The sequence below is a fragment of the Miniopterus schreibersii genome, assembly GCF_964146895.1.
Source record: "Miniopterus schreibersii genome assembly, chromosome: 1".
Lineage (NCBI taxonomy): Eukaryota > Metazoa > Chordata > Mammalia > Chiroptera > Miniopteridae > Miniopterus > Miniopterus schreibersii.
In genome coordinates this window covers 186,580,009-186,605,606 of record NC_138101.1, presented here as the reverse complement: position 1 = coordinate 186,605,606, position 25,598 = coordinate 186,580,009, and the positions used below count along the sequence as shown (strand labels likewise).

Here is a 25,598-nt window from a genome sequence, read left to right as displayed (position 1 = left end):
TTTTAAAGTGATTGCCATAGTTAGGATAGTATCACAATTATCACAGCAGGCATTGTAATTTCCACTTTAAAAGCCTTAAAATTAATGCAGCGCGTTGCAGTTAGAGCAATGGTTAATCAGGGAAGAAAGGGTAACAGGTATTTCACTGCAAATGCAAGAGTCCAGGAAATCTGCCATGTGGAAATACATTGTAAATAATTTGGGGAAAAAGTGTTGTTTTTTACATCTCACTGAATAATACCTCTAATGAGTATTTGATTCTTAGTAAAATCCCAAAGCCACTGTAAGGCATTAGTAATACAGCCTACTCTTTTTTGGTTTTTAGGACTAATTATTTTCAAAAAGTGCCTCCAGGGTATATTTGGAAGTATATATTAAAATAAAAATGATACTGGTTGACAAGTAAGACACAGTATGGTTTAAAGAAAAAAATAATTGTTTAATAAGTAGCATTGTTGAGCCATTTTATATGGTCAAAAGACATTATCTTTGCATTTTAAAAATAGTTCTGTGCATACTTCCATCTGTCTTTTTCCAGAATAACTTATTTTCTGCTTTAAGATTTTCCAGTTAAAAATACATTACAGGGGCCCTGGCCACGTGGCTCAGTTGGTTGGAGCATCATCCTGTACACCAGAAGGTTAGGGTTTGATTCCCACAACCTTTCGGATTGGATCCCAGTTGGGGCGTGTACAAGAGGCAGCCAATAGATGCTTCACTCTCTCTTTCTCCCTTCTTCTCTCTCTAAACATATCCTCTGGTGAGGATTAAAAAAAAAAAAACTGTTATTAAAAAAATACATTAGAAGGCTAAAGGTTTTTACTTTTTTACAAATTGCTCTGATTTATTTACTTTTTTGCTGTTTACATTTTTGGAATCTTGGTAGATTACCAGATATATATCATATTAAAAAGCTACTTAATTACTGAAGGATCTGGAATATCAAACAAATAGCATATCATTGCAGAACCCCTTCCCCCAGAAATCAGATTATACTGTTTCCTTAAAAGACAGTGTCATGATGTATACATCAGGGAATCATGATGTTCTTTAAGGATATGTAGTTGAGTGCATATTGGAAGACCTAAAATTCTATAGATACAAATAATCTACTCATAAGTTTTAATTTTTTAATAATTTATTTTAAAATTATAGCGGACAAAAAATATTAGATTAGATTCAGGTATACAACATAAACAATGGGATATTACTCAGCCAAAAATAAGGAAGAAACTTTGTTTTTCTTTTAGAGTACTATTTGAAGTCATTGCTTTTATATATGCTTTGAAGGGTAAACAATGGATTCTACTCATAGTGTATGCTTTTCTGAATGTTTCCAAATGCATATTTCTTTTTGACATGGATAATGGGAATGCCCATCAGGGTGTGTGTGCGTTTTTTCTGAACTGGCAGAAAGGCTCGATCGCTGATGTACAGGGTAGGGCAAAAGTAGCCTTACAGTTGTGTATATGGAAGATAATACAATAATTAATAAATAGTACAAGAACAAACTCTGTGTTTCGAGTGCTCACAACAGTAAGCCTACTTTTGCCCCATCCTATATTAGTATAATTTAGCAATCTGTTTGCATGGTCCCTCAGATGCCAAGAAATGACTTACTATTTTCTAACCTCCTTGTCTGCCTTTCAGCGAATTCCGAAAACCCTGTGTATACTTCGTTGTCAGGCCGTTGGGGAGGTGGTTGCTACTCCTATGTCTGCCGTGGTTTTAGGCAGTATCATTCGTCTGGCTTCACCCAGCCGTTTTCAACCCTTTCATAGTCTTTCCTGAGAGCTGTTCTTCCCTAGAAGCTGGGTCTGCTTGGTTAGAACACTCTCTCCCCTCTCTCCCTGACGGCTGTTCCTGTTTCCATCTGTCTCCACATTTTGCCTTGATATTCACACCTGGCTTTCCCTCAGCCTGTTTCATTATGTGTAATTTTTGCCATTATCTTTGGTGACCTCAAAGTTCAAGTCAGCAACGCATTGAATTCTGTATCTTCATACTTCACTAATTTCCTGTTTTACCTTCAACCCACTCAGCAGCTAAGTTCTGTGCTAAAATTGACTGTCATTTGTAATTTCTGTATGTTCAGTCTTTAGTTCCAAAACTTCAGTCTCTGATCTTACACGCTTCCTTTATATCCCTTTTCTTTTGAACCATTGCCATCTGATTTCCATCTTCCCACATTCCTCTGGCTGGTCAGCCATCTCCCGCAATCACGTTTTCCTGTCACACTGCTGATGACGTGCTCGCTGGCATCCGCGGTTTCTTCTTGCACCTCACACATTATACTGGCCTTCAGTCTATAATCAGCCCAGCTGTCCACTTTTTCCATTCCTGCACCTGAGTAGTAGTATACCAGCAAAACTTAGAAATGAAAGGTGGCTTCTGTAGTGGTTTGGTTACCCCCCACCTCCAATCCATTCCATTTCATTCCATTTAAAAATTAATGTGGACCAGTTACGAGGCACACAACCCTGTTCTGATCAATAAAGAAGGAGCTGTGAAGTCTGTTGGGGAGCTTCCGGTAAACATTTTCTCCTCAAAAAGATGTACGAGAAGAGAGCTTTTTTCCTTCTCTGGATATTGTTGGTTTTGGCTGGGATGCCTGGAATGGACGAAGCTGCCTTGCTATAGTCCTGAGAATGAAGCCTCATACAGAGGGGGTATCGCTGGGAGAAATGCAGAGAGGTGGACCTGGAGCTTGACATACTGTGTCCGCAGCAGCCCTGCCTGGGGTGATAGTAAATTACCTGCTGATTTAAGCCAGCTTGGATTGTAGTTTTCTCTTATTCTCAGTAGCTGATGTGAAACATCAATTCTAGGAGTAAGGAGCTATTAGTAAAAGAACCTAAATATAAGATTGGCTAAGTGGAGAAGTGGGGTGGCAACAGGGAGGATCATACATTTTCTAAAGGGAAAGTTGGCAAACCTTACTGTGCTATGGGAAGTAGTCGGTTAAACCATCAGAAAGCATACCATGTGGCATTGATGCTGCTCCTCAGAGTATGCAAAGTGCCCAGTAGGAAAACTTTAGGATATTAGAGTGTGTTATGTACTTATTGCAGCCTTCAGAAAGGTCCTGTAAGAGAAAGACAAGTATGGGTTGAAGCCAGTCTGTCTAAAAGCAGAGAGCAAGAAGAGTTTTTGGTGTGGGGAAACTGAAAATCTGTAATGTGTAATCCGAATTTTCTTAGTATGATAATTTGGAGTCTTTTAGGGTTGGAAAAGTCAAAGTATCTACCCATGCTGAAGTCAGTCCAAGCAAGAGAGGGAGGTAAAAAAAACAAGACAGAGATCTCAGGCCCTTTTCAAGTACTTCTACTTAAGCATTCCTGGCCACACAAAGGAGCCCCAAGTTCTTTGTTTTGAGTTCCCTCAAGATAAAGGCTGTTCCACTGAGGGCTCCTGGGAGTGTCTAGGATATTGAGGTAGTGGTTAAGATACTGACATTTTCAGACTCAGAGACAATGTCTAGACAAAATCTTGGGTTGTGGCTACTAGGCAAGTAATTCACCAAAAACAAATGGACAGAACTTACTAAGTTTTTAGTATCTATGTTGCCAAAGACATTCCAAACTTGACCAACATAGTCTGTGACTGTCGCCTTTGTCATGAGTTGATGTGATGTGAGTGGGTAAAACCTACAGAATTGCAGAACTGTAGAGTAGCAGAGCCTGCACTCTGAAGGACTCTTCCTGAGCCACCCAAGTTCTGATTTTCCTGCTATGTGGGAAAAATAAATGTCCTTGCTGTTTAAACCAACTTTAGGAAGACATGATAGTATTTTAAGTCAGAGACATTTAACCCGTTTGAGCATCATCTTGAAAATATGGTTTTTACCTTCAGGGTTGCATGGAAGTCTCTTAACTCATGGCCAGGGAGCTATGTTACTTGTTCTAAAAATTAATCACTATTTTTAAGCCTTCTCCCCGTTTTCTCTGCTGGGCATTAGTATCCTTGCAGCCAAGACTTAATTCTAGCCTGACCAATGTGGCTCAGTGGTTGAGCATCAACCTATGATCCAGGAGATCATGTTTTGATTCCCAGTCAGGGCACATGCCTGGGTTTCGGGCTCTATCCCCAGCAGGGGGTGTGCAGGAGGCAGCCGATCAATGACCCTTTCTCATCATTGATGTTTCTATCTCTCTCCCTCTCCCTTCCTCCCTCTGAAATCAATAGAAACTGTATTTTAAAAAAAAACCAAACAGAAAATAAAACTTTAGACTTTAATTAAAAAAAAAAAAAAAAGACTTGATTCTAACAGTTCTTGTCTTCTCTAGGGTGGTAAGTATGGTGACCTCCCAAATATGTCTCACTCTAATTCCTGGAACCTGTGACATATCACTCCCATGATTATGTTATGTTAGATGGCACAGTTGGCCTTGAGATAAGGAGATTATCTGGATGGGCCTAATCTAATCACAGGAGCCATTAAAAGCAGATACAATTTTCTATCTGTTGGGAGAAGGGGAAGTTAGAAGGATGCAAAACTATGAGAAAGATTTATTGTGGTGTTGCTGGCGTCAGAGACAGAAGAGACCATGAGCCAAGGAGTGCAGGTGTCCTTTAGAGGTCAGAACAACCCTTGGCCCAAAGCTAGGAAGGCAACAGGGACTCAAGTTCACAGAACTAAAATTTGCCAACAACACAAATGAACTGGGAAGTGGATTCTTCCCCAAAGCCTCCAGATAGGGGCTAGGTCAGCTGACACCCTGATTTTAGCCTCAGGAGATTCCCAGCAGAATACCTTGCCTGGAATTCTGACCTATGGAAACAGTGAGGTAATAAATGGATATTGTTTTCTGCCACTAAATTTGTTGGAATTTTTTACACTGCAATAGAAAAATAATACTTCTACCCTTAGGCTTATCTGTATTTCTAGCCATTTTTCCTGCCTTACAATCTTTCCAAAGTGAAATCATTTATCTGTGTTCCATTCTTTGCAATCCTGGGACACTGATTTATCAGTTATCCCCTCTCTTCACAGTTTTGATCACACTCTTGCATTTATATCTCTCTGAAATCCTGGTTTCTCCTTAAACTTAAATCCCACCCCCACTTTTTGTTTCTCCTTTCCCAGTAGTCTTCACAGCCCTATTATATAACTACTGTTATCTTTATAAAGATAAATAATTTCCTTAAGGCCGTAGAACTGCTTATTACTGGACTGAGAAGCAAATTCAGTTCTTTCTGTTCAGAGCACAGCTGCGTGATCACCCACCCACCTCCTTTCATTGTTTCTAGTGTCAGCTTCCTGCTGTTTCTCCCTGTTTGAACTGAGAGGGATTTGAGGAAACTTTTTTTTTGAGCGATTGACTCGTTACATTTTATCATGAACTGTTTCATACTGTTGGGTTAAATGTGAAGTGTGGAAATGCCCTGCAAGTATTGAGGCAGGAGAGTAAGAAGCCGGGAAAATTCCTTGGCAAGTGGGTAGGGAAACCGAGACAAGTAGTTAAACAGCAGTTCACAGCCATCCAGTAAATCCAGATGCCAAGCAGTTGGCAGCCATCGAGTAAATCCTATCTTCCCTAAACCAAGGACATTTCTCCAGGTAAATAGCTTAAATCACCCTACTCAGGAGACAGATAGCGGAAGTCTAATTAGTGCCATTTGCCAGCCACACCCAAGGACAGATGAAGTTAAGGGAATGAATTTCACTTGGCACATAAGTGTAAAACTGATGAATGTTCTATTGAGGTCCTCGCCTAAGACCTCCCCTAAATGCCCAGCCTTTAAAACCCCTCAAAACTAAGGTCCTTGCTATTGCTCTCCCTCCCCTGAGCACATCCTCGCCTTTCCCCTCCGCATCTCCCTCCTCTTTCCCCACAGGCTTGCATCCCCTAAACTTAAGAAACCCCACAGAGGCTTGCAACCAGGGCAGCAAGGGGCAGCAGCAGTTAGTCCAGGGCAAACCCCCTGAACTGGTACCCAAGGACCCCTTTCCTCTGACTTCCGAGCAAGCCAGAGCAGCCCAGCCTAGGCTCATTCCACCTAGTCCCTCTCCTGTTATCCGAGGCCCTTCCTTGTTTCACTGTCCCCAGCTTTAATAAATGTCCTCTAAAATTCACCTGGACTCGCGCTGTGAAATTTTTTCTGCACAAGATCAAGAACTCACACACTACCAGTGGGCCCGAGGCTGGCCCACTCAGGGCCAGGTCCCCTTTCCAGTAATAGTATTTTCATTTTTAACTCATATTTCAAATTCGAAATGAGAATCTTAACTTTTTTCTTGGTTTAAGCCCTGGTGGGCACCCGTAAGCAGGTAAGAGATTGTACCTGGTGCCGGTGTTGGGGGGTGTTTGTGGCATTTCTGCTTCCTTAGCTGCTGGCTTTTTCATTTGCATTGATGACTGGTGAGTATTAGGGGGTTAGTTCTTGGTCTCTGTCCCTCACTTGTAAACCCTAACCCCCTGAAGAGCCTGGCAGATGGTAATGGCTGTCTGGTCCCTTGACTTTTCCCTTGAGTCCCTTCCCACCTCTCCTAATCTTAAATTCATCTCATTTCTACTTTTATGGAGCTTCAAGACTTCCAGTTACATACTGTTTTGTTTCTTGTCACTGCTGACATTATTTTATTAATACTGGCTGAGTATACCATCACCTTCCTTAGATTGTGTCTCTGTGCTTCCTTGTATTATCTTCCATACCTGTTTTGAGGTTTCTCCTTTTTAAAAACATGGCATGGAAATGCAAAACATTGTTATTTTCAGTAAACTGTACATGTTATTTCAACCTCTGGCAAATTATAATAGGAGTCTTTTTCTTTCCCCATTCTTTTGATCAGTTTTATTTTAGATTTAAATAATTTTGTGTGATCAAGGATTGATGCGTTTTGGTGATGACAATCTGAAACCTATTCCAGTGTGGTGCTACTTCAGGGTAATTGTATGTTTCCTTTTCTAGGCTAAAAATATTGTTCCTTAAAAAATCAAAAATATTCAAAGACTTTTTTTTTTCTCTTTGTAGATGAAATTTTATTTTGTTTTCTGGCAGTGTCTATGGTAAATTTTGTAATAATTTAAAATTTTTTTTTTATTTGTAACCTGATAGATCCTAAAAGAAAAGGGTGAATTGAAAAGCCAGCTGGGCGCAGCATTACAACAAGTAGAGAATCTTGGAAAGGAGCTGAACGATGTTGTCACCAAGCGTGCCCTTCAGGAGGAGCAGCTTCACTGTAAGGAGCAGAAACTAAGTGATGTTAGGGCGCATCAAGCTGACCTCGAGCTAGAAGTCAAGGATTCCCTGGACACCATCCATAGACTAGAAACTGAACTGCAAAAGCAGAGTAAGTTTCAAAGCCAGCTGAAAGTTGAGAAAGCTCGCCTAGAGGAAGAAATTACAGAGCTGAAGAAGAGCCAGGCCAGGGACAAAGCTCAACTCCTGGAGATGCAAGAGGCCATCAAGAACTTGAGTGCCATCCGGGCAGATCTAGCTAATAAATTGGCCGAGGAACAGAGAGCCAGGAAGGAGGCGCTTAAGAACTTTTCTGACCTCAAGACACAGGCGGACTCTAGAGATGAAGAAACAGCTACAGTCATTACACAGTTAAAACTAGAACGAGATGTTCACCAGAGGGAGCTGGAAGATCTCACATCATCACTGCAGAGTGTGAAAACCAAACACGAACAAAATATCCAGGAGCTGATGAAGCACTTCAAGAAAGAAAAGATTGAAGCCGAGAATCATATTAGGACACTGAAGGTACCTGCGCTGAATTATCCTGATGATACTGAAGGAATTCTTCTGGTGGCTCATGAAGTTAATACAGCGTAAACTTTTAGAGATCATCCTGTATTCCCAAGCACTGCAGGGAGGCTAAAACTCACAGTAAAGAGGCTTATTCATGCCTGTTCGGCCAGGTTGAAATGAGTTATAGCAGCCACCTGGGAGCCCCTATTTCAGAGCACTGAAGCCTTTTAAAAAGAACTGTTAGCTATTTTGGGAGTTCAGGAGAGGCAGAGGTGGCAGTAAGTTGTGGGCCTGAAATGTGCCCTCATTCAACATTTATGACCTCCTAAAATATAAAAGGCAAAGACTTATCAAGGCCATAGAAGCTATAACCACAGCCCTTATTAGTTTGGTAACTAAAGTGGATCAGCTTATGGGCTGTGTAAACCCAATGTTTTTGAGATTTACCCTTTCTTTTCCAAATCCAAGTTGCCTGGGTAAATGCATAGTTGAGATCTTGCATTTGGGGAAATGTTTCCAAGTCTAATGGTATTAGCATTATCACCATGCAGGGGAATAGTTTCATAACATGATTGTCAGGGGTATGATAAATCTACCCCTTCTCTCTGCTTCATTTTCCCCCTCCATGGTGCTTACCATCATACAGACTCCATATTATTTATTTTTTAATCAATCTTTATTAGAATGAGCCCTCCATGAGGACTGGGATTCAAGTCTGTTTAGTTTACAGCTATATCCCAAGTACCTAGAAGAGTTCCTGGAACATTGTTAATATCTTGAATAAGTGAATAAATGGATAAACCTTCAAAAAGTTAATTATAATTTTTTTCCAAATTCCTTGAAATGCAACAACCATAAAAATGCTTATGATGAAAGATGAAATGATACTGACACAGTTACTTGTGGAACGCTTTCTGTTATTTTGTGAATTCTTCCCCAGTCCTATATAGCCTACTGGCAGTAGTGGACTTGGGGCCATGCACTGGGGTGGGCAGAGTGAAATGGAGTCTGGGAGAACAGGTAAGAGGCCTTTACTATATTTCATTGAGCCAAAAATACCATTAGTTGTAAGATGCTACTAAAAAAATATATACTGCCTCTGAAAACATGACATGCTATTAACTGTAAGACAACATCCCAAGTCAGAAGTGGTAAAATGTTAAAAAGTATGTTAGTGTTGGTTAAATATGGCATAATGGTCCTTCAGAGTAGATGAGGACATGACCGAAAGTAGAATCCGATATGAAGAAGCGCTGACCCTAAAGAAACACAGGATGGATTCTATGTTGGTTGATTGGCTGTGACAATCGTAATAGTAGAAGACAATTTTTAGCTCTTAGTTTGTCACAGTCGTTACTGTAAGAACTTTACATGTGTTAATCATTTAATGCTAACATTATCCCTGCAGCTTACATGATATTATTTTATCTCTGTTGAGTAAATTGAGACATGAGTAAGTAACTTGTCTAAGGTCTTACAGCTGGAAAGTACTTGAGTCTGGATCTGAACCCAGGTAGTCAAGTGCCTTTTTCTTAACTACACTGCTGTACTGGAAAAAGTTTATTAAGGATGACTAGGTATAGGCTTGGATAACAAGGCTGTTTGTCATGATAGATAGTATGGACATAACAGCAGATTTGGAGAGAAATGCCAAATCCAGTTGTTTGGTATGTTGAGTTAGGATGAAGGAAACTTAAGCCTAACCATAAAAGTCCAGGTAGAACAGTTTAGTGCATAATGGGTCAGATGTTGAGGAGGAAGTTGAAATTCAAGTTAAATATTTGCAGCCAGTAACCCACTGGTGGCCGTTGAAATCACGGGACTTGAATAAGGTCAAGCAGGGAGAAAGAGGAGGGTGCAGACCCTGGGCATCAGGTTTAAGGGAAGCAGTGAGGAAGAGGCTCGGCGGATAAAAGTGCAGGACCGTGTGAGGCAGGAAGAGAACCGGAAGAGAATGGTGTCTTGGAAACCAGGCGGGACATTTTAAGAAGCGTGTAGTCAAGAGTGTCAAGTGTGGCAGACAGGCTGAAAGAAGAACTGAAAGAGTGCTCATTCTGTTTGTCAGAGGTTGGCAGAGGAGGTCCATGAAGATACAAGAGGAGGTTGGATCAGAAACAGAGTAGATACATTCAACAGGAGGCAGGGTATATGTTCCTATGAAGGTTTTGAAAGAAACCAGTAAGCCTGAGGAAGCCAAGAGAGAGCCTGGGGTTATTGATGTGAATCTTGACCAGTTGCTTTCCTCCCCTGAAGCAGAGCAGAGCAGCAGGGCAGTGAGTAATTTGTGAGTGGTGAAGACCTAAACTGCTGTGAAGGCTGGGAGAAGCTGCCTGAGGCCAGCAGGGAGAGTTTAATGTGCCCATGTGGCTAACACTGAAGAAGTATGGTGGGCAAAGCAATGAGAGTGGCGGGTTAAGAATCTACCACCATCCCTTGCTTAACCTGGTCAGGAATTCTTATGTTAGAGTAGATTTTCAGAGCTCATTGCCAAGGTGTGATAATGCAATTAATTGGTTGCTGTTGTGGAATGTCAGTGAAGGTGGTTGGAATACAACATGTCAGATAACTTTGATGTTAGTTTGTTGGATAGATATTTGGGTATTTATGATGCTATTGTGAAGGCATTAATCACATGCCAAAAAGGATGACTGGTCAGTCAGCTGTTAAGAGCAAGAAAAGGAGAGTTGATGAGAAATAGTGTGAATCTCAAGGAAGGCGGGGTTTTTGCTTGAGGACAAGTATGTAGTGATTTGGTAGGTTATGGCTTGAGAAATGGTTCTTTCCAGGATTGTCCTTTCCCCCAATGCTGCGTCAAGGGATTCCTCAAGGGCCAGTTAATTTTCTTTCACTGAAGTTGGGATGAATCTCCCGATCCTCTGTGTTTCCATAGCCCTTTGTTGGTCCTTTTAGAATAGCAAGCATATTTAGGCTGCCTCATATTATGGTTTGCTGTGTGTTCATAAGTCTCCAGAGGGGCAGGGAGTGTGTCTTAGCCATTTTTGTGTCTCCTTACAGTGTCTAACAATGTTTGAGACATACTGAAGATATTCAGTTGATGTTGGGTCGAATATTTAAAAAGCTGGAAGTCAGAAGATTAGTTCCTGAATTGCTCTGTGGTCTTTCTGGCTTGCATTTCTCCCTGTAATGTGGGAAAATTGATTTCCTCATCTTTCCTTTAGGAAGTACTCTGTGTTCATGTAGTGAGATGACAATAAGCTTTGGAATTAACTGTATGAAAAGAATATATAATTTAGAAGTATTCTGTAGGTCTCCTGAAACTGTTAGACATTTTTTTTTTTTTTTTTAATTTGAAAGACTGAGATTTAGGAGGGGTTCTGCAGCTACTCTTTAACATGGTACAAAAGGAACACAAAAGCTTAAAAGAAGAACCAGAGATTGTGAGAGCCTAGCATTTTGCTTTTAAACTGAGTAAGTTACCCGTAAGGAACAACCTTCACCTCATGCTATTTCATTAATATAATCTTACATTTTTTACTTACTTATATTAATTAAAAGGAGTTGATAACAATGGACATCACAGAATATTTAGTATACTGAATTATGAACAAGAGTGCTTTGGACAGTAGCTCTATAAACGTTATGTTTCGTTATCTTTCAGCTTCACCTTAATTTATTACTTTCCTGAGTCTAATAAGTTCTGATATGTTATCCATATTTTCCCACTGCACAAATTACAGTTTTTCTCCATCTAGAACTATCCTTCTCATGCTTATTTTAAAATTAAATATACAATATTTTAATGAAATACTATAGCTGCTATTAATATTTGAAAGATATTGGGCTATCGATTCATTATGATTTCAACAAAAATAATTTTGTATAGCTCTTTATTGGAATTAAAAGACCAAGGATTGGAAGTCTTTACTTTTTTCATTTGCTGGCCATATGATCTTGGTCAAGATACTTAAACTTTTTGCACTTAATCAATAAAACGAGAACAGTAATGTCTTTATCACAGGGTTTTTGTGAATGTGACATCAGTTTACAAACCATAAAATGAAATGTAAATGTAATAATAAAACCACAACAAGAAGCTAGTTCTTAGTCAAATGTAGGCATCGGTGTGCTGGTAAATGTTTTAAGATAGGCTCTCTGGTGGTGGGGAGGAACCCTGATTTGTAGCATTTTCCAAGTTCAGTGGTGTAAATACCCCTGTTGGCTGATTTCAAGTTATCACACAAGACATCACAGGAGAGGGACAGAGTTGGAAAGAGATGAGCACAGCTGGTTCTTGAGGGTCTCTATGAGCCAGCTCTAGCACACCCTGGCTTTAGGGGAACCTTCTATATGGATGCTTTAAAAAAATATTTTTTTAATATGTTTTTGATGATTTTGGAGAGAGGAAGGGAGAGGAGAGGGCTGGAAACATCAGTGATGAGAGAGAGTCATTGATTGGCTGCCTCTTGCAATCCCCCTACTGGGGATTGAGCCCTCAACCTGTGCATGTGCCCTGGCCAGGAATCGAACCATTACCTCCTGGTTCATAGGTTGATGCTCAACTGCTGAGCTATGCCGGCGGGGCTATATGGACACTTTTGATAAGACATAAAGAAATGCAAAAGCATTCTACTGCAACTTAAAGTCATAATTGACCACCTTTTTCTGATGAGAGATTTTATTTTGTAAGTTTATTTTTGGGTTATGAATACACGATTCTTCATAAAAAATGAATTCCTTTGTTAATTCTAAGTGGCATCAAGTTTTAGGTGAATTTGTGGGATGATTAAAATACAGATTTTGTATAAAACTCACAAAACTTCTTTCTTTTAGGCAATTGCTTTCAGTAATTGTGTTCCTATATACCTGATTAAAACATATAATAAACTTATAAAAAGAAAAGAAACATATATTTTAGGCACTAAAACATATAAACAGATTATATGTAGTTGCTTACAGGCTATTAACTGGTAGGTGTGGCCAGTTAACTTTGCAAGTTGCGCCCAGCTGGTTTTTAAAACCTTGTGGTGTATGTACCTGTTGAAAAGCAGTGTGGCAGAGTAGTTGAAAGCATGGATATTGGAGAGAATTCTTGGGTTCAAATCCTGGCTCTGCATTTAATCACTACTGCCCATGGGCAAGATATTGGCATCTCTGTGCTTTAATATCCAAAAAGGAGGCACTGATAGTATGTCCTGGTCAGGTTGCTGTGAGGGCGAAATGAGGAAAAACTACACCAAAGGTCTTAAAGCAAGTGCATGACATACAGTGGTTACTTTGTTATTTTAAAGTCTCTAAGTTCACATCCATGGCACATGATTATTGAGTTCCATACCTGGAATATATTATTCCTAATTTTTAAAAGCTGATTCTGGTTATATTTCAATTAAAGATGAAAAACTAGGTACATTATTACAGGGTTCATAATGAAATAATCACTGGTAAATTCTTTTTCATATTCAGTTATTTGTAGTTTTTTGGCTGCTACAATTTATGATTATTTTAGCCCCACAGGAGTGGTAGCAGTAATTACATTGTACGAAAAGCGCACAATTCTTTCACCGAAATCAGGAGGTTCAGGTTGAATACTAATGCTGTCCAGCTCCTCTTATAAGTGAGAAAACCCGTCAGTCAGTAATAGCTCACAGTACTTTCCTTTCGGGACACTTGTCTAATCACTCCTTCCCCTCCCAGTGGAGCTGGTGCCCTTTGGGCTGTCGCAGTACCCCACCTACACCTTTATTAAGCACCTCTCATTCATCGTTGTAGAAACTGATTGTGGCATCCGTCTCTTTCTCTGTTCTCGCCTGTCGTTATCAGCACTCAGCACAGTACCTCTCCCGTAGCAGAGCCCAGGGAGTGCTGAGCAGTAACTGGACGCATGCGAAGGGCCTTGCCCGTGTCCTGTGTGGGGACGGGCCCTGGAGACAGCTGCTGATGGGATGTGTAATCTGCTTGGTGTGCAGTTTGGCTGTGGCCAGTGGACTTTCTCTTTTCTCCTTCTCTTTCCCAGGCAGAGAGCTTAGAAGATAAGAATATGGTGAGAGCCCATCTTTGTCAGCTGGAGAAGCTGAGGTTGCAGTGTGACAGGCTCACAGAGGAATTAGCCCAGAATGAAAACGAGAACCAAAAACTGAAGCTAAAATATCAGAGTTTGAAGGACCATCTAGAAGAAAAGGTAAAAATGTGAATGAATTCTAATTTAAAAGACTTATTTGAACTTCTTCTAGAACATATTTTATGTATTGATAAATGCGCATTGCAGTCTTTCATAAGAAAGTTGTACTGGTGCCTGAAAAAAATGATAGAAGTTTATTAGAATGCTGAGATTTTTATTCTTTCAGTCAACCAGTAATCTTCTAATACATTGGATTTTGAATTTCTTCTGGATCTTAAAGCAGGAGTTTAGAGGCAAGGTAGCAGAGAAAAGAATTACAGTTTGTTGAGGACCTATTATATGTGAGGCATTTATGTCAACTGATTTTTTAAAAAATTTATCTTTATTGTTGAAAGTATTACAGATATTCCCTTATCGCCCCCCATATGTCAACTGGTTTAATATGTGTACTTAATTCTCACAACTCTTTGGCTTAGATTTTATCAATCCTCTAACCTATGAGGAAACTGAGGCTCCAAATAAAATATATAATAGCTAATTGCTCATCATATGCTATGTGTATTAGCTTTCTAGTAACTGTCAAAATCAAGTATCAATTAGTTTGTGATTTATGATTAAATGAGCTCAGTTGCTAAATTTAGGCCTACAATCTTGACAACCACTGCAATTTACTTAAGTCATGCTTTGTTTTGATTATGTCTCATGTTCACACATACTTAATGTATCTGTTGCCAGGGTGTAGTTGCTGTGGAGATAATGCAAAATTTTCCAACTTTTTCATAATTAAAATTTTAGCCAGAAGGTATATTAACAAGTTTTATACTTACTTTTTTTTTTTGCGTTTAAGAAATAGTGGTGAAAATTTTGATATGTTGAAAATGTAAAGTTTACCTTATTCTGCTTAAAATAAATGTTTCTTCACTGGCTCTGTTTGTTATGTTTCAGGCATATATGCATTATAACATATAAATGGAACGTTCCCCATAGAGTTCCAAGAGTTAATGATTGTATTCTGTTGCTGTGTATTGAGCATCTAGTATGTGGCAGGCATTTTGCTGAATGCTGAGGCTAGGATACAGATAAGATAAAGATGTGCGATTGAACACTTAGCGTGGGATCATTAAAAACAAAATCCCTTTCAGTTGTGAAAACTATATAGTTGAGTTCCAATGATAGGTGTGAGTATAGAGAAAAGATGTCTCTGAAGTCTGTAATGCTGAATAATCTTAAAGATACACAGACACACATAAATATATATAGTTTATATGCTTACTTACCTTTAATATTTACTTTTTGTATACATGATTGTTTTGTACTTATGATTTACTTAGCTGTTTGTGTTCACCCGTTACTTAGTATAGTTAGCTAGGCATCAAATGTTGAGTCAAGCCGTTTATAGATAGGGCCTTTCTCTTTGAGAGGTAGTATAGCAATAGTGGCTATGGGCAGAATTGTGAGTGTAAATCATTTTCTAGCTGTGTGGCTGTAGGCAAGTTGCTTAAAAATTAACGTCTTACTTTTACCACCCATAAAACAGGAATAATAATATATCTATTATAGAATTAAAGGTGAAAATGTGTATGAAGTGCTTGGCAGAGTATCTGATATCTAGTAAGCTATCAACTATTAGCTGCATTATTTTGTTATTGTTTCCAAATATATGCCAATTAATGGCTCAACCAAGCGATCAGCCAATCAGTAAGTATTGATTGACTGCCTTTGGTCCCTCTAATAATGTGTTAGGTAATAATGTGTTAAGAGCCAGAGAACTGGAGTCAGAATTACTGCAGAACTATGCTTATTGGAAGGTAAGTCAGACCTTGTTGAATCACTTGAGACAGATGGTCTACAAAGGAGGTAATCATCTGAAAAGAGTTCTGTCAGCAAGTGATACTAAAGCCACATATGTTAAACCAAGCAAGTGGGCAGTTTTACATTTGCTTTTGAAGACAGGAACCAAATGTTGGTTGTTTATCTACACCTGAGACATCAGATATAGAGCCAGATACACAGTAAGTAATTTATAAGTAAATTGTGGATAAAGAGGTCTCTGTGTATATACACACATACATATAAATGTATATAAGTAGATAAGGAGATATGTCTCCATTGTATATATATATCAACAGTGATATACACACACACACACACACACACACACCCCTTGTGTGTGTGTGTGTGTGTGTGCGTGTGTGTGTGACTGAGAAATAAAAATAAGAACACAAGATAAAAATACATTTTCAGTGAAAAAAGGCCATATGACTTGTAGCCCAAAGATTACTATTTAAGCAGTGCAATGTACTTGACAAGTGAGGCCTTATGGATTGAAGGGATTTGTAATGGTACGTCTCTGTAGTCAAAGGGAAGCCTTTCTTGTTTACTTAACAAAGCCATAGTCTTGCAGGCCCATCCCTAACACAGGATGCTACTTATGCCACTAACACACACGTCCCGTTTTTTAATCTTGCTACTATTTTGACTCTGTACTTTGGTTTAGGTCTTTGTTTCTTGTTGTGTTTTTATTTGGTAAGCTAAGAAGTGTTAAAACTGCATCAGAATTCATATGCAGCATTAGTACCAGCAACCTTAATCAGTAGTAGAAGATGCTGTTCAAATATATGCACAGAATAACTAACTTTAGCATATTTTCCTCATGTATTCAGTGGTGATATGTGGTAATAAAATCCATTTTTTCCAACATCTGATTTCGCTTTAGCATCAAATGTTATTTTTCAATTTTACATGACAAAGGGAACAAGTATTATGCAACCCACAGACTTTTTACATATGCAGTTAAGACTTTATTATGAGCTTCTTAGCAGGGAAAAGCTCTTGTGAAACGATACAGATAGAATTTTATCCCATTTATAGTATCATTAAAATTTATTATACCTTTTGCTTAAAATTTTAAAGGAAAATAGTTGGTTTCTTCTTTTGTTCTAAAAGGATCGTATTAATATTAAACTTTTTATTCTTCTGGCATTTACCTCAAAACTCATAATGCTCTTTATTATATGAGAAATATATTTTTATTGGTTTTACTGGAATCTGTGAATCATTGAAAGAGTTAGTGTATAATGAAATCATTTTTGCTCAGCAAGTCATCAAGATTTACATGGTAAAGGTTTTAAATGTCTTATCTATACAGACCCACATGTGATATAATTAAAAAACTTCATTAACACAGGTATCAGCTTATTAATGATACTAGCCATCTTTCTAGAGCTTTCCAAGTGATTTTATCATATAAGTATTGAAAGATTGATTTAATTTTGAACATGTTTACATAATATTTTAGACAAAGCTGGTGCTAAAATTAAGAAAACATTATTCGGTAAAGTATTCTGTTTATACTCTATATTTTCTTGGTCCTTACTTTTTATAAGTATGGATGTTTTATGAAAAATATATACAGCATTTTGGGCAGATATATTTATAATTAATGAGAAACATGGTATAAAGAAAATGATAGACATGAAATTGTTTTCCTAAGTCCAATGCAAACATAATAACACATTTATTTTCAAATATTAATGAAACAATATCATTTTATTGAATGTTCATTTGTATAAATTCTGAAATTATAGGTTTAAGAAGATTTTTGTCTTCAAAATGGAACACTTAAAAATGACAAAACAGTAGAATTTCATTGTGAAAAATGCAGGATATTTTTTAGGAAGATATAGAAACTCACATGTAACATCACCGCCTAACTTTTAAAAAATTTACGCTCTGGTGAAATTCTTTTCGAGGTTCATTTCTACACACGCAGGTACACAGAGCCCACTCGGGAACATGCCCTGTGCACAGCAGTGTGCTCTGAATTTACATGTCATTGAACATTTTTCAAAATCAAGTTTATTTGCCCCCCAGTATTTTATCTGGTAAATGCTGCTGCATTTTTGTTGTTGACGACATTATTTTTTTTTTTTTCTACTTTAAAGTTATAGATCAAGTAATTTTTTTAATCCTCACCCAAAGACCTGCTTAGAGAGAGGGAGAGAGGAGAGGAGAGGAAGAGAGAGACACCCATGTGAGAGAGAAGCATCGACTGGTTGCCCCCGACGCTCCCTGACTGGGGACTGAGCCCACAGTCCAGGTGTGCGCCCGGCTGGGAATCGAACCGGCAACCCTTTGGTGCAAGGACAGCACTCAACCAACTGAACCACTCTGGCTGGGCTTATGTAATTTTTATTCTATGTGAGTCAGTACTTTCCATATTTGGAACTCTCATTTGTATTTTTACTGTTTTAATTCTAAGCAGAATTATGAGCATAAGCTCCTTGTCACTAGAGACCCAACTCTGGAGGAAGCCAGAGGCTGGATATCTGCTCTGCTCACTTCACTTTTCTCCTTCAGTCCACCAGTAGTCACAACCATATGCATGTAGAACTTCCTCTGCTACAGGAGATGCTGTTACGTGGGCACACACACCTTGTAGTTACAGCTAGCCATGGCAATGTAGAAAGATTATTCAGTACTTTCTGTTTTTTGTCCACCCTCTCCCCAAATCTATTTGTTAGCTTTTATTTTTAACAAGCATTGTCTCAAAGTTTACGGGGTTGCACTGAACTGTTGTACAAAGGTTTTATTTCCCAAAACATTTGTCATTGGTGTACTTCTAAAGTGTAGAAGGACTTTAAACAATTCCTACTCTCAACATCTTCGTTTATAGATGAGTTAATTTTGGCCCCAAGAGTTAATTGACTTGCCCAACTTCCTCCCACTTGTCCGTTGGTAGAAATGGAAAAAGGACTCCGGTTTACCAATTTTATTTTTTTCATTGTATCAGAGTCTATTGAGAACCATTTCTGACCAGTGTATAGATGATGAAGGTTATCTGTGATGCTTAGCTATCTCATGTAATACTTCCTTTTTTTTCCATAGTTATACTTAATTCTGTTTAGAGGACCTTATTTTCTGTTATCAGTGCTTTCAGGATATGACAGTAACTACCATGAAACAATTAGGAGATACCTTAACACCATAAATTGTGACATCCAAGCTATAGCAGTTCATAAGAACTTAAGTGCTGAATTCATTAGGATTCATAGAAATGTACTTTGGTTCCTTCCCATGGAATTCTTTGTTTAAAATCATTTGAGAAGTGGTACCTAGCATCATATTTTAAGGCTATGGCTATGTTGGATAAAAACACTTAGGAAATAGTTTTCTTGTACAAAATGTGGATCTTTGAAAAGTGATCATTGTAATTCTCTATTTGCAAGTGTAATTATAATTCCCATTTTTACAGAAGGTGGAGACTGAGGTTGAGAGTATATTGTAACTTGCAGGACATTGCATAGCTTGTGGTGGAAACAGGATGTGAACACAAATTCTTTTTATTTTTGCCCTTTATTTGCTGCCAGTAAAATGACTCACATTTGTGTCTTTTCATTGCCCTCTTAATGTTGAATTTAAATTTAGGGTTATTATATTCAACAGATTACCGTATACTCTTTGATTTTTTTTAGCTTGACACAAATTATGGAAAAGGAGTCATCAATGATTTTGTTAGAAAATTCTAATTAAAACCTGATATTGCCACATAAAAGATATCTGTGACAGGAAAAAATGAATCAGTGTTGCTTAATTCTGTGTTTCAGTTCTAATTTGACCCTCTGTTTAGAACTCCCATTTTTCATGATGTGGAAAACTATATATGATTGTCATATGTCTATTCTGTAATATGTTTACTACTTTGCAAAATCACAGTTCCACACTTTTTCTAAAAACTCTTTGATAGTAGAAGGCAGAATTCTGATTTCAAATTCATTTCGTAAGAAAAAGAAAGAAGAAAGCAAATGAGCTGCTGATTTCTAACATTTACTTTCATATTTACACTTTAGGCCATTTTTTAGACAGACTGTACTGTTTCTTTGGTGCTTTGAATATTTTAAATTGTGTGAGTAGAATAAAGTTATAGCTATCACAGATTAATTAGGAGGGAAATTTAAGTTGAATACTCTAAATAAACACTAATTAGGATGTTATAAGTAATTTCCTGTCAGATTTCTGTCATCTTAAAAAACAATAGTGAAAATAGTAAAATGTTCCAATTAAAGGTAAACTTATAAATTTTGTGTTTGTCATTTACAAAGCATTTTTAATTGAACCACTTGTAGTCATTAAGTCCAGAGTAGTCCTTGACTTTTACAGAGAATTGACTGAACCGTCGGAGTGCTTACAGTGAGAAACACGTTTAGAATGCGAAGGTCAAGGGGCTGCGGGGTGGGGGGAGCGGGGGCCGGGGTGGTTACACACGCAGCTGCGGTGGCGGGCGGGGCAAGAAGTAAAGGTGTACAGAAGGACATTTGGTCTCTGTTTTCTAAAATGAAACAGTTGTGAAAAAGCCATTTTCAGACTCTGCTCCTTTGGCAATGACTTCTCTACCAACCACTGACAACCAAAGAGGTTGATTTTATGTGAATTTAAGGAGTGAACTTCAAGTTGGGTCTTTATGTCTCCAGCTTGAACTTGATTGAGAGGCCTGCCATTGATTGAGAGCCCTTACCTCACCAAGTGGCTGGTTGATAGCTGCATGAGTTGCATTATTTGGAGCTTTGTTTTTAAACGTTTCCATCATGTTCTTTCATAAGAGTAAATGCACGCTTAAGGTAAAAGAGGGGTGGAGAAATGCTGAAGGTTTTTAAAGATGCGTCTGCTTATCAACCTTTCTCTGAAGATGAATGATACAGTCCTTTTTCTTTTGAAAAGTAAACAATGTTCGTTCCAAATGCATAATTTGAAACTCTCATTGTTTGTTTCCTTGTCCATATTTTGTTTCAGAAATAGAAATGCATCAAATGTGGCTGATTTGAAATAATGTTATTTCTGTTTCCAGGCATTTGACTTGATAGAAATATGTAATAATTATAAAACGGTCCTAAAACTTAATAAATGCATAAAGTAACCTTTAGAGATATTTTTGTTTCCAACTTTAAATATTAATTTTTAGGAATGTATCCAATACCTATCCTAACACCTTTTTGATTGTGCTGCCAATGATCTCTGTATTGCTCAATATTCTCTTAGAAAATGATACTAAAAAGCCTGATGCAAAAATAACTTATTTAAATGGGGTTAGAAGTTTAAATTTGAATTTCCACTTTTTGTTTCTGTCTAATGGGTAACTTTTCTACGCCTGCCTAATACCAGGTAGGTTATAGATTGGAAAGCCTTTCACATCAAAGCTTTAACATGCGTCACAGTCATACGCGGTGTTCTCACTCTGTCTTTACGGTCTGTTAGCTCTGCGGTTTTACTCGTGCTCTCAGCCCTACTCTTCACATTCTATTGATGGTAACCTTGTTCTTCTGCGAAGGAAACAGTGCAAAGCATCTGCTTTCAGAAGACGAAGAGTGTATCTAACCCACAAAGCAGTAGCAGTTTTATTTTAGGAAACCAACCTTCTCTTAGTACTTACAATGTCCTTCGCTCACTAAATACCTGTAAAGAACAACCTCATTCTCTCCCACCCGGACCAGTACTCAGTTCATCAGCAGGTCTGCTTGGTTTTAGCCTCAGCATCTCTCCTGCACCTGATTACCCCTCACCCCTGGCAGCACTCTCACTTTTGTGACATCCGCCTGCCTTGACAGTCACAGCAATCTGCTCCTGAAAGGATGATTGCCCTCAATGAGTTTGCTAATTGATTTATTGCAACAACCAACTTACTGAAATGCAGAAAGATATTTGAGTTCAGAGATTGTTTTTTTTTGTGTGTGTGTGTGTGTTTTTAAATTTTTTTATAGTTGAGATCTATTATGCTTGGCACATAGAGAATCCACTCAAAAAATGTTTGTGGAATGAAAGGAACATAAAAGAATATCTATTTTCCAGAAAATGTATTGACTGCCTGCTATGTGTAAGACACTCTACTAGGTGCTGAGATGTTTAAATGAAGGATAAGATTTTTAACCTAGAGGAACTCAGTCTGGTTAGGGGGCCTATATGAAAGGCACACATAGTAAGTAGTAAATGGTGTAGCAGAAGCTCATATAGAGCGCCAGCCGGGCACAGAGGGGCGCCCAGCCTCCCTAAGAGCCCAGGTATTCATCTTGTTATAGCGTCCATGTGGGTGAGAAAGGAGGTGTGTATTATTGGGCTTTTGTAACAAATTCAGTCTCATGACTTTCCTGGTCCTCTTGATTCCTGAGTAGTGTTGGGTTCACGGAGGGTAAGGGATGTGCATCGGTCAAATCCACGGAGACTTTTTCAGATTGGTCAGAACTGTAGATTTTAGATTGTTGTTACTTTTGTTTTTTTTGTTTATTTTTGATACCAATGTAAGTGTTTAGTAGGTAGCCGTACTTTCAATTTCAGAAATGTATCATCATATAAAATCATCTAATTTTAAGAAATAAGTTTGAAAAAAGTAGTTATAATGTGACCAGCACTTAAGGTGTTATTTATTTATTTTGGCTGTTTTGCAAGACAGTTTGAACTGCAGTGTGGTAATTTTCCAGATTAAACTCTTTTTAAATCTCCTATAACACTCATAGCAGATCCTTCTCGTTGAGTAGTGCTGCTGTTTCTGCTTTTGTTGGTGTTTCATATTGTATCTTTACTTCCTTACAGCCGAGTCAACTCTGTTGGCATAAGTAATGTGACCCTTCTTTAGAGAGCCAGATAAATGGCTTCCAGACAGATTCAATTTTTGTTCAGGATAGTTTCATTATTTGCCTTGTAATGCTAGTGTCCTGGATTTAAGGCTTAGGCACACAGTTATATTCTGTTACAGAGATACTCTTTCTCAGAACTTTTTAGGTGGTGTGTGCAGGCCTGGAGTTTCAGCAAGCCATGCTTCCAATAACTGGATTACGCTGTGCTGGTTTTTATTTCAGCCCCTAATACAGGGTGGGGTAAAAGTCGGCTTACAGTTGTGAGTACTTGAAGCACAGCGTCTATTGTTATGTTATTTATTAATTATTGCATTTTTTCCATAAGAACAACTGCAGACCTCCTTTTGCCCTGCCCCGTATTATTTGATCTCTCTCTACCTCTTATTAAAGATGGCCTTGGGGCTGCAGTATTGCCACACTCAGTTATTCAAGGTAGTTTTCTGTACAGGAAAAACATTAACTTTGTAAATGAATGATTTATTTAGTTGGGTGAGTGTGCTTTATGTTTCTGTTAAGGTGTGTGAAGAATTGTTTTCATTTCATGTAATAACCATAGTGGGAATAAAGCCGCTTTTCTGGAACTCTTAAGACATTGAAAGAATCTCATAAGCTTTTACGAAAGAGATAACATTGTGGACATGCTCTAGTCTTATTGAACTTACTCTGTTTCCATTAAGATCATGTCTCCTTATAATCTTCACAGCCTTTGGGAAAGTGAATGTTCTGAGTTAATGAAGAGTGAGCTGAAACACAAATATAGAATTAGGGGAGTATTTCTTATCCTTTGAGTTACAGGTTCATGATCAAGCCAGTCAGCAGTGTGTGTGTGTGTGTGCGTGTGAGATGAGATTCTGAGCAGTATAATTTTTTATTTCCTTTAGAAAAAAATGTCAATAATAAAAGCCTTTCCTGTCCCGAAATGGAGGCCCCATAAAACCTTTCCCATCTTGACAGTGGAACTGCATGTGCTTGTATACTTAGGATACTTACATAATTAGAATACTTACTAATTAAAATTTGCCAAGAACAGGTTTTATGTGTACATAGGGTAGGTCTCCCGTGTAGACGGATAGCCCCCAAAAGTTTAGGAGACTGTGCATGCTTGGGTTTTTTTCCCTCTTTTTTTTTAAAAAAATATTTTTTTTAAATTGATTTTTAGAGAGGAATGGAGAGGGACAGAGAGAGAAACACTGATCAGCTGCCTCCTGCACGCCCCCTGCTGGGCACTGAGCCCGCAACCCAGGCCTGTGCCCTGATCGGTATCAAAACAGCGCCCTCTTGGTGCCTGGGACGATGGTGAATCCACTAGCCATACGGGCCAGGCGGGGTTTTTCCTCCTCTTGTGGCTTATTTTGAGTTCGCTGACATGCCATATTTTCCCTAATGCTGAGGCTCATTCAGAAATATTTCTGCGCTATTCCTCCTGCCTTAGCCCTGCGCTGGTTCCCGCTGCACCTGCTGATAGCTTTTCTGAGTTTTTCACACTGGCTTTCTAAACCCCAGTTTTAAAATACCTTTCTAGCATTTTACTAGCCAGGGAGTCAGAGGACTCAGGTTATAGGTTGTGGGCTCTTTGAATTTAGTCAAGTTACTTAGTCTGACTGAACTTTGGTTTTCTCATTTGTAAGATTAAGTGTTCGGTTTATTCTCTAATTCAATTTCGGCCTCGGTCTAGGATCTCTCTCTTCTTGGATTGTACAAACCGGTTTGGTCAGCGTCTGTGTCTATCCCCACAAAGAAGGTCCTTATATCCCCAAGACCCAGGTGTCTGTGTCCATTCACCCTGAAACATTGAAGTCAGACTATCTGTATCTTCCACATTTCTAAGCAGTCTCCAGAATACCTTGTCTTACCTCTGGTTCTCTAGAAATGTGGTAGATTTTGTTGCAGAATTATTGCTCCCTTTGAATTCACTGGAAGCCCAGGGAGTAGCCAGGATAGTACCTAAATATTCTCATCTGCCCTTGTTAATCTATATGCCTCCAGTCAGCCAGGATGGTTGGGTTAATGTCAGCCAGTTTCATGGCTAGAGCTGTTTCTGAAACATGAAGCTGGGAGAGAAAGAGCTAATTTATTGGGTGTCACAATTAGTATACCAATGAATATTCTCAAGCCACAAATAAAACAAATCCAATTTAATGGAGATATCTTTTGGCTCTGTGAGGGCAGGGGCTTCATCTGTCTCATTCATTCTGTCCCTTTGCCCAGAAGAATGTCTTACCATGGTAGTCTGCCATAGAAATTTGTTGAGTGAGTGAATAAATGAAATTGCAATTCCGTAAGTCCAGAATGGAAAAGCTTACTTAACTCTTAGGGTTTAGGGTCTTGCATCACATGCAGAGGATGGTTCCGTATCTGAAACCTAGTTAAATAAAAGAACAGGGATCTTTACCTGGAGTGTTAGAAAATTTAGCAGGGGTGGAGGATTCAATTAATTACTTTAACTCTTGACTATAGCACTTAGACTAATGAGATTTTACAGTTTTGTCAAGTGTTCTGTTCCTTGAAACTTGAGCTGGTCATATAGGGGTTGGATCGCCTTCTATCAGAAATGTAAAAGAAGAAGTTTCTGAAACAGCAGGTGGTTGAACTGGCTGATCTCTAAGGTCCAGGTGAGTTCATCATTCTGAGTTTCACTTCAAAGGGAGATTAGACATGGCATGCTAACTGTCTCACATGGGACAGCGAGTTGGATAATGAAATTTTCAGTCTTTGCTAAAGAGATTGAATTTATCGAGCTTTTTCTGGCATTATCAACATTTTAAGAATATAAAAATATAGAAGTAGTTTTGTCTTCTTATTAACAAGAGTCAAATAACAGAAAAGTGATAGTTGGTAAAAGAAAGATGGCTGTGAGGGAAATGAGAACAGAAAGATCCAGTAGAACACTACTGTGAATTGCCTGGATTTAGATTATGAGCAGTTGTCCTCGAACTACGTCAGTAACCCGTGATAGAGTATTTTCTTTACTGACATCACCCCAGCGCGAGAGCAGCAGTCTGGGGGGGCCTGTGTACGTGTAGAGGAAACCTCCTCACACACCTGTGTAACCTCGGAGTATATAGATCTGCATGGTAATTGATGAAATGATCTTAACAGTGTTGAATTTGAGTCTTCAAAAAAAAGTTTAAATAACTTACGTAGCAAAGTTAAAGATAATTATAAATATATTTTGTGGGTTTCTGAAATAAGCAGTTTAT

At 38.5% G+C, this 25,598-nt stretch overlaps 1 protein-coding gene across 7 annotated transcripts in view; it reads left to right on the top strand.

The window, feature by feature from the left end:
- The window catches only part of CEP128 (centrosomal protein 128), a 289,186-nt gene that overhangs the window by 95,833 nt on the left and 167,755 nt on the right, over positions 1-25,598 (top strand). For all 7 annotated transcript variants that reach the window (XM_081118224.1, XM_081118225.1, XM_081118227.1 and 4 more), the window contains 2 exons: positions 7,060-7,710; positions 13,670-13,834. In XM_081118224.1, coding sequence (XP_080974350.1) covers positions 7,060-7,710; positions 13,670-13,834 — 816 coding nt within the window. The remainder of the gene's footprint in view (positions 1-7,059; positions 7,711-13,669; positions 13,835-25,598) is intronic.